The sequence below is a fragment of the Rattus norvegicus genome, chromosome 2, assembly GCF_036323735.1.
Source record: "Rattus norvegicus strain BN/NHsdMcwi chromosome 2, GRCr8, whole genome shotgun sequence".
NCBI lineage: Eukaryota > Metazoa > Chordata > Mammalia > Rodentia > Muridae > Rattus > Rattus norvegicus.
This window is the reverse complement of record NC_086020.1, coordinates 171,495,126-171,505,074: the sequence shown is the minus strand read 5'-3', so window position 1 is coordinate 171,505,074 and position 9,949 is coordinate 171,495,126. Positions and strand designations below refer to the sequence as shown.

Here is a 9,949-nt window from a genome sequence, read left to right as displayed (position 1 = left end):
TAGATTTAGATAATTCAAGAAGTAACAATAAATAGACAGTTTGGTCAAGATGTGATATCCCCTAGTCATTTGCCCATCATCCAGGCTTCCGGTCTTTTCCTCATGGTGATCTGATTAAAAACAAAAACAAAAACAAAAAACTCCCTGTGATTGGCACCGGGAGCATTCCAATAACCAAAGAGAGAATGTGTCTGTCTCTTTAGAATATCCTCTTCCTTCCAGAACCCTTGCAGCAGGATGCTCAACTCAGCTAAAGGCAGGCTGGAAGCTCAACTTAACTTTCTCTTTAATAGCCTGGTCTCAGGCCCTTGGGGGAATTCCCATACGGAGCCTCTGGACTCTCAGTTCTGTTTTGTCTGCCCTGAAGCCTCTGCCGGCTCTGGTGCCATGCTTGGCTCCCTTCGCAGACCCCTGTGGGCGGCGCTTGTCGCACCAGAGGTGGTGCTAGCGACCGGGAAGTTTCGTCCCTGGCCTGGGGACGTCCCCTTCCCGCACTTCCCGATCTTCAAGGGCTGGTGCCCAGATGGCCAGAGGACTCAGGAGCAGCGGCTGGAGGTCTCCAGGTAGGTGGGTGGTTCGTTCCCGCTGCTGAGTCGCTGCACCCCTCCCTGGGCAGGGTCGGAGCGACGGGGCGGTCGCTGTGCCTCTGCGTTGGCGGGGACCTGGTTCCCAACAAGAAGCACCTGCGCCCGGAGCCGGGCGGCTCAGCTTTGAAGACCAGTGTTTCTAGCTGCAGTCCCAGTCTAAGCTTTGGGGCCAGAAGTTTCCAGCTGTGATCCCTGCAGGAAGAGGGACAGCCAGAGAGGTTAGGGGCACCGCAGAGCTGCAGCCACTGTCCCGGAGCCCGTCGCTGTGTGACCGGCACCTTTACAGGCTTTCTGGCCCCAGGGTCACAGAGGGGAACATCCGTAGTGCCCCTCAACCTTGGGGCGCTCAGGGTGACAGTGGCGCCGTCCTAATTAACCTCCAGCCCACCCCTGTGGTCCCCAGTCTCAGGGCAGGCGGTCACTTGCAGGGGGTGTGTCTGCAATCATAGTTTCGAATGGTGATGTTTGGACAGCAGTGGAAAAGATGTCATTCGAGGAGGTGCAGACTGCTTCCTTCTGACCAGGATCTTGTTTCTGAGTGTAGGGGCTTCACTTCTCTGCTTTTCATTTATCTCTGGAGCATCGGAATTGCATCTCTGGTCAGAAACCGCCTTATGGAAACTGCAAAGAGTGAGTGGAGTCTTTTCATAAGGACCTTCCTCCGAGGTTGCCCTTTCGACTTCTTCAGTTCCATAAACGAGAACCCTGTGTTTACATCTTAGATGTCAGGAAAAGGCTTTTCTGGTTTAAAAAAAAAAGGACATTATTTTGGGTGTAAAACAGCTTGCCTGGGATGGTCTTGATCTGACAGAAAGTTCTTCAGCAAAGAGCAAATAGTCGAGGTGGCTGGACTTAGACGGAGAGACCCTCTTCCCCTCAAAAGGGAAATAGTGAACACTGTGACTATTTGGAAAATACCTTATTTCACCATATTTGAAGTTTCTTTCTTTTCCAAGCAAAGAACACTTGCACTTTAAACGTTTAATCAGTGGGTACAAAACCTGCCAGACATTGACAGTATGTTTTGGAAATTTCTAAGCTATCAGGTTTTTGTTTTTGTACTTCTAAATTTATACATAAATTAACTAGATAAGTGCTCAGTGAAAAATCACCCTCAAGTTTAAAGGAGTGAAGTTAAGAGAGAACACTTAAAAGGGAAAGTTCATAATGCAAGGATTAGAAGTCTCCAAATATCAATCATACGGAATAAAAGGTACTTCACTTAAATGTTCAAGTTAATAGCATCAGAAAAGAATTAACACCTACGACCTACAAACCATCAGCTGGCTTATCTTTTTGAGATGATCTCATGCCTCACGGGCTAAGACTGAAACACATCATGGGGTTGTGGATGTCTCTGAACTACTGCACTTCCTGCCTCCACCTGCCCAGTGCTGGAGACAGAGGGCTTCACCACTGTGCCCGGTTCGCTCAGTGCTGGGGATCGAACATACTAGCAGAGCACTGACTGACAAGCTATGTCCACGGCCCATCACGTGCTGAGTCTAAGAGATAGATTCCTTAGGTGCACTAAAAGGGAAAATGCTCAACCACTTATCCAAAGAAAGCTGTGGGAGCTGGAGAGGCGGGTCTGCAGTAAGGAGCACTTGCTGCTCTCCCAGAGGACCTGGGCTCAGTTCCCACCACCCACATGATTATAGGAGATCTCATATTCCGGGGACACTGCACACATGGTGCACATGTATACATTCGGGCAAGCCAGTCATGCACTCACGCCCGTACGATAAAGTGGCACTTACCATCAGGCCTAATTGAGCTCAATTTCCAGAAGCCACATGGTAGAAAGAAAGAACTGGCTTCCTCAAATGTCCTCTGACTTCCACATTTGGGTAGTGGCACACGGATGACCCTCCCAACCAATACAGAAGTGTAAAATGTATTTGGAAAATTGTTGCGTTACTCCGCTGTGTAAATATGACCATGAAACATGTAGCTGCATGGAACAGCTACAGGGTATAGGGCACAGAGGATGACCTGGGACAGAAGCGTTGGATTCTCTTAGGAAATCATACTGGGGCAAGCTACCTTATTTCCTTTGCATTCATCTAAGTAGCCAAATCTGGGATTGAACACAGCTTTCCACAAACTTAACACTGCAGAATGAGAAGGTTCTGGCGGCCTGAATGTCTCCCTCAACTTAGCAAAAATGACCCCACTCTGCCTAGGACTCCAAATGTTCCTTCTATCTGCTACTAGTAGGAGCAAGGCAGAGTTAGTGGGCGTGGGAGTAGGCTGCTTCTGTGCCCAGTGAGAGACGTAAAGTCCTGTGGGGTTATGAGTCAAGTGATGAATCAAGCAAGAGACATGCTTGATGGCCAGAGGTATCAGAGATAGGAGCTCAGGACTAGAAAGCCATACAGCCACGCCTGGTTCCTTTCTTTAACTTCTTGCTTGTTCATTCCCAAGCACTCATCTGGTCATTTTCAACCCACATTTATTGAGTCCTGTGTTGTTGGGTTTTTTTTTTGTTTGTTTGTTTGTTTGTTTCTCTCTCAGATGGCTGTTTTTACGTTTCTTCATCAGCAGACATATATCTGCTAGTGCTATTGGGGGAGAGAGGGAGAGAGAGAGAGAGAGAGAGGGAGAGAGAGAGAGGGGGGGGAGGGAGAGAGAGAGAGAGAGAGAGAGAGAGAGAGAGAGAGAGAGAGAGAAAGAGAGAGAGGCTGTGCACAAGAGTGAAAACAATGATCTGCCCTCAGGCACACTCACACATGCTTCGTTTGTTTTCAGGTCAAATCTCAGAGGATGCTGCAAGCTCTTTGGCTCTTCTGGATCTTGATGGCTGTGATAGGCCTCTCAAGGGAAGGCCATTCTGCCCAGGCATCTCTGTCATGTGATGCTGCTGGTGTGTGTGATGGCAGCTCCAGGTCTTTCACCTCTATTCCCTCGGGACTCACAGCAAACACAAAGAAGCTTGACCTGTCTTTCAACAAGATCACCTACATTGGCCATGGTGACTTGCGAGCCTGTGTGAACCTCCGGGTTCTGACATTGGAGTCCAGCGGAATCAACACAATAGAGGGAGATGCCTTTTATTCTCTGGGCAGTCTTGAACACTTGGACTTGTCTAATAATCACCTATCTAGTTTATCTTCCTCCTGGTTCAGGCCCCTTTCCTCTTTGAAATACTTAAACTTAATGGGAAATCCTTACAGGACACTGGGGGAAACATCACTGTTCTCCAATCTCACAAATTTACAAAACCTTAGGGTAGGAAATGTTGACACTTTCAGTGAGATAAGGAGAATAGATTTTGCTGGGCTGACCTCTCTCAACGAACTTGAAATTCAGGTATTAAGTCTCGGCAACTATGAGTCCCGAAGTCTACAGTCAATTAGAGACATCTATCACCTGACCCTGCACTTGAGCGAGTCTGCTTTCCTGCTGGGGATTTTTGCAGATATTCTGAGTTCCGTGAGATATTTAGAACTAAGAGATACTAACTTGGCTAGGTTCCAATTTTCTGAACTGTCTGTAGACGAAATCAATTCGCCAATGAAGAAGCTGGCATTCCGGAATGCAGATCTCACCGATAAAAGTTTTAATGAACTCCTGAAGCTGTTGCGTTACATCTTGGAACTGATGGAGGTGGAGTTTGATCACTGCACCCTCAATGGGGTTGGTAATTTCAACCCCTCAGAGTCAGACGTAGTGAGGGAGCTAGGTAAAGTAGAAACGGTAACAATACGGAGCCTGCACATCCCCCAGTTCTATTTGTTCTATGATCTGAGCACTGTGTATTCCCTCCTGGAGAAAGTGAAGCGAATCACAGTAGAGAACAGTAAGGTCTTTCTGGTTCCCTGCTCTTTCTCACAGCATTTAAAATCATTAGAGTTCTTAGACCTCAGCGAAAATCTGATGGTTGAAGAGTATTTGAAAAACTCAGCCTGTGAGGGTGGCTGGCCTTCTCTACAAAGCTTGGTTTTGAGTCAGAATCATTTGAGATCAATACGAAAAACTGCTGAGATTTTGCTGACTCTGAAAAACCTGACAGCCCTTGACATCAGCAAGAACAGTTTTCAGCCTATGCCCGACAGTTGTCAGTGGCCAGGAAAGATGCGCTTCCTGAACTTGTCCAGTACAGGGATACAGGCCGTCAAGACATGCATTCCTCAGACCCTGGAGGTGTTGGATGTTAGTAACAACAATCTCGATTCATTTTCTTTGTTTTTGCCTCGGCTCCAAGAGCTGTATATTTCCAGAAATAAACTGAAGACACTCCCAGAAGCTTCATTGTTCCCTGTGTTACAGGTCATGAAGATCAGAGAGAACGCAATAAGTACTTTCTCTAAAGACCAGCTTGGTTCTTTTCCCAAACTGGAGACTCTGGAAGCAGGTGACAACCATTTCATCTGCTCCTGTGAACTCCTGTCCTTCATTCTGGAGAGGCCAGCCCTGGTCCATGTCCTGGTTGACTGGCCAGACAGCTACCTGTGTGATTCTCCGCCTCGCCTGCATGGCCAGAGGCTTCAGGATGCCCGGCCCTCAGTCTTGGAGTGTCACCAGGCCGCACTGGTCTCTGGAGTCTGCTGTGCCCTTCTCCTGTTGATCCTGCTCTTAGGCGCCCTGTGTTACCATTTCCATGGGCTGTGGTATCTGAGAATGATGTGGGCGTGGCTCCGGGCCAAGAGGAAGCCCAAGAAAGCTCCTTGCAGGGACCTTTGCTATGATGCCTTTGTTTCCTACAGCGAGCAGGATTCCTATTGGGTGGAGAACCTCATGGTCCAGCAGCTGGAGAACTCTGACCCACCCTTCAAGCTGTGTCTCCACAAGCGGGACTTTGTTCCGGGCAAATGGATCATTGACAACATCATTGATTCCATCGAAAAGAGCCACAAAACAGTGTTCGTGCTTTCTGAGAACTTCGTACGCAGTGAGTGGTGCAAGTATGAACTGGACTTCTCCCACTTCAGGCTCTTTGACGAGAACAATGACGCGGCCATCCTTGTTTTGCTGGAACCCATTGAGAAGAAAGCCATTCCCCAGCGCTTCTGCAAACTGCGCAAGATAATGAACACTAAGACATACCTGGAGTGGCCCTTGGATGAAGGCCAGCGGGAAGTGTTTTGGGCAAATCTGAGAACTGCAATAAAATCCTAGGTTCTCCACCCTGTTTCTGTCTTGCCTTAACTAAAGGTCTTTGTGACAGGAACTGTAACAAAGTTTATTCTGACATAATTATATAAGTATCATAGAATTGTACTACTGAGGATTTGGTAAGTATAACTAGTAACTATGAGCTTTATCTTGAATACTGTTATATAAATATTTGACATCAGTTTCTCTGTTTTTCTTTATCTTTCTCCATTATTGCTATCTGAATAACCTGTTCACTTAGAGCATCTGGAAATGGTACATGTAGAAAGATGGTTTAATGCCTATTATTTAATGCCCAGGCAGTGTGACATAGGGTCACAGAAAGTATTTCCTAATCTACTCACCTGCCATCCCTCCGTGCAGCTGATATCAAGAGTAAGGAGTCACGATATTTGGGGCATCTAGGCAAATCTCTTGCTATTCCTAGAGAGGGGGTTGTATCCCACCATCCCCTCAGACCTTCCAGTACAAATGACACAAGCTGCAAAACTAGGCTTGTTTGTCTGAGTATTTGATAGTTTTCTCTAAGTATGAATTAAATGTTGATTTGTAAGGATCTGGTGCAGATTCCCACTGGACTTTAGCTCTGAATTTCCAGTGACTGGTTGCTGTGGCTCCTGATCCCCTTGGATGTTCTGTTGCCTTTTTTCCTGTGCAGGGTCTCATTTGTAATTCTATAAAGCTTTTCTTTGCCTGTATGGAAAAAATACATGTGTGCAAAAGATTTTTAAAGTAATTATATGACTCCGTAATCTTATGACTCAAAATAACTCCACATGTAGAAATCTGGGAACAGATACCCCTGCCTTTAATGTTTGCAAGTAAGATTTGATAAAGCATCAAATTTTAATGAACTATTTTTTACTAAGAGTTGTTCGCTGGTTCTCAGCAACTTTTGTCCTGTGCTGGGAACCACAGGCAAAAGGAAACGAATGTCCTTTGACCCCTTGGCCAGAGCTAGGTTTATGTGGTTAATTGGGTTTTGGAGTCAGAGAGACACTTAGGCTAACAGATGTATGATTTTGAGCAAGTCACTTGACCTAACCCCAAACCCTTTCCTGTCCTTAAGATGGGCAGCATGGCCTGTGCATGCTGGTTAATGAGGGTTTGAGATGAGATGGTGGAAGAACACCGCTTCCTGGCTGCCATCGCTGATGGAAGGATTATGGAGGCAAGACACATCCAAATGGGACCTAGGGGTAGCTGTGGAGTTAGAGGGATGCCTGTTGTAATATTTGCTACCAACATTAGTGTTTTATGGGAATTATTTATTTTTTATGACTGTTCATATGCAGATATGCTCCTATTATGTACACCAGCAGAGAGATCAGTGATCCTCCTTGTCTATAGAAAAATGACCTCAAGGAAGAAGTTCATTAGTGTGCAGTGAGTGTTAGTGTGGGAACTTGGACAATGTTCTTTCTTTCACAAGCTCGCAGGAGAGTACTGGGCAGAAAGCAGAGGCCAGCCTATGAAATGAGAGGACATACTCAGATTATTGTTACCCTGGAGAGGAAACCACAGAAATCTATCACAGTAATAAACTTTCTTTCCTCTTTTCCCTTCTTACAGGCATTGCCACATTACCAAGAGAACCAGAAAGACCAAATATAGACTTATGTATCTATATGTGGCCTTATATTTAGCCAGAGAAGTATGGACTTGATCGATTTTAAATAATTTAAGCCATGATAGAAATGGCTTCGTAGTTTGATACGTTTAAAACGACCTTTAATCTTCATTATTCATAGAAATGAAGGCTACTTTCAGCAAAGTGGCAGGATGCAAAATTAACACACACACACACACACACACACACACACACACACACAAACCAATAACCCTCTCTAAGCCAGTGGTAGACACACAAAGACAGAAACTAGACATACAACACCATTGCCAGGAGCCTAAAAGAAACCCAAAGGGGTAAGTTTCACTGACAGCTAAAACAGCTCTACCATGAAAACTTTAACACACTAAAAAAGAAAAACCAGCAAAAACCCCAATAACAACATCAACAACTTGAAGAAGACACCAGTAGAAGGGAAGATCTGCTATGTTCATAGAGCCAAAGGATTCCTATTATGAAAGTGGCCACTCCATCAAAAGCAGACCACAGATTCAATGTGATACCAATGAAAGCTCATATACCATTTTTCACAAAAATAGGGGGATAATCTGCAGAATCCATTGGGAAGAAAAAATACCCCAGATGACCAAAGTCATCCTGAGCATAAGGAATGCTGCTAGAAGTATCCGTATAGCTGATTTCAAACTCTGCTGGAGAGCAATGATAGTCGAATTAGCAGGCTAGCAGCATCAAAGGAGACATGTGTGTCAGTGGGATAAAGTGGAGATCCCCGATTTAATACAGAATGAACAAAAGGCTGAATCTTCAGCAAAAGATGCCAGGAAAACCTGGTATCTACCCATAGAAGAATGTAGCCATACTTTATCTTCCACTCTACAAAAGTCAACGCTAAATAGAGCAAGTACCTCAGTATACAAAACTCTGAGACTGACAGAGGGCGGGGCACCGAGAACCAGGTTCTTTGCAATGATTTTGTTACCGTGGTTTGCAGGCCTTTGAAATTGGTTGGTGGGAATTACAGGGAAGAACCTGGAATTATAGCTGCAGCAAGTCCTTGCATGCCATACTCAGTTATTACTGGCCATTCCACTGGGTTTTTGGAAGACCAGCATGGCAATTGAAACGCAGACAGTAAAGACTCGTGAGATCTCCTGGGAAGAAGGATTCCCGAGGAGTGCGGTGAGATGCCACTCAGGTTACAATCCAGCAGAGAACTGGTCTGTAGTCTGCCAGTGTCATGAAAGTTTAAATAGCTGAATTCAGAAGTAATGGGCTAATTTATTTGACGGAGGAATAGCAGGACAGGATAGCATACAGGCTGAGAAATGTAAGGACTCTAATTTTGTTTTCAGAAACAAAACTAACTTTTTGTGCTTCTCCAAATGTGATATAAGCCTTGCTTGACTACATATGTCTTTGTTCTTGGTTGTCCTCAAGAATTTTATAGTAAAATTCTATTGCAGAAGATGCCAGATACTTGACTTGTAGGACACAGAGAAATTGAGGTAGTACTGAACTTGAAGTTTCCTTTCCCTCGCTAGCTTTCATAGTGCCAGAAAATGCTTGGCATTTTATCAGGTGAGAAAACTTATCTTTAATCTTACCCAGCTCGGAACCATATGGGCTCGATCAGCCTGGCAAGATATACCAACTGTTAAAAGATATTGTTGCATGGCTATTTTCAGAACTGCTGTCTGATTGTATTTAAGACCTGTTCCCCAATAATTCCCATGCCTAGTACTGTTAACTGGGCTAGAAACCTGTGGCTGGGTAGGTCATAGGCTCTAGGGGAGAACTAGCTATTGCTATTGCACTAACTGGACACGGTATTAAACTGTGCCCTAAAGTTTTCTTTATGTCCATAGATTAGTGCAGCTCTCACCTTTGATAGAAAACTGTAAAGGGACCATCTTATGACAGCCCTTCATCCCAAGGCTCAGGGATCATTGTGGAAGAGACAGAAGCAGTAATAGGATAGGACTTCTGTGAAATAGTCCCTTCCAGGCATGACAGGATGCTACACACATGGTGGCCGTGGCTGCAAACACAAGGCCAGTATAAGCCAGCTGAAGCCCCAGCATGGATTGGGAATGAGTTCACAAGTCCCACCCCCACATCTGTTTACTCTGGATGCAGTCCCTGATAGGTTGTCCATGTTCTAGGAGATGGCCTCATGCTTGTGCATATGCTGGCAGCATTAAGTGCACTTAGTAGGTTAAAAAGAAAAAAAAAAGAGCACATGAACTTGGAAGGGAGAAGTAGAGATGTGGTAGGAGAGGTAGGAGATTTGGTCAAAATATGTGTATGAAATTCTCGAACAATATAAAAGAATATTTTCTTTCTTTAGGCCTTGCCTATATATGCCTAGTGCACACTTCATTATACCTAGTGTCTAATTGTTAAGATGTCTGCCAAATAGAGAAACACTACAATTAAATCTAGGAGTTTGAAAGGTGAACCAATTGTAACACCGCGGCACTTGGTAGTTTGAAGAAGAAAAATCCCCAACGAGAAGAAAAGTGAGTTACTTTGACAATGAAACATTGAAGGTCACACTGCCAGTTTGTAAAAGGCAAGAAAAGTACCAGGTGCCGTTTCTTCTTCATAAAAGTGTAAACGCCTCAGGAAGTGTAGAACATGTGTCTGCCTGTCT

At 45.0% G+C, this 9,949-nt stretch overlaps 1 protein-coding gene across 2 annotated transcripts; it reads left to right on the top strand.

Annotated features, from left to right (window-relative positions):
* Nucleotides 1-243: 243 nt before the first annotated feature.
* Nucleotides 244-5,886, top strand: Tlr2 (toll-like receptor 2). Of its 2 annotated transcripts, XM_008761102.4 has the most exons (3): nucleotides 244-563; nucleotides 1,132-1,217; nucleotides 3,339-5,886. In XM_008761102.4, the coding sequence occupies exons 1-3, from the start codon at nucleotides 524-526 to the stop codon at nucleotides 5,706-5,708; spliced, it is 2,496 nt and encodes an 831-aa protein (XP_008759324.3). In that variant the 5' UTR covers nucleotides 244-523; the 3' UTR covers nucleotides 5,709-5,886.
* The last annotated feature ends 4,063 nt before the right edge of the window (nucleotides 5,887-9,949 follow it).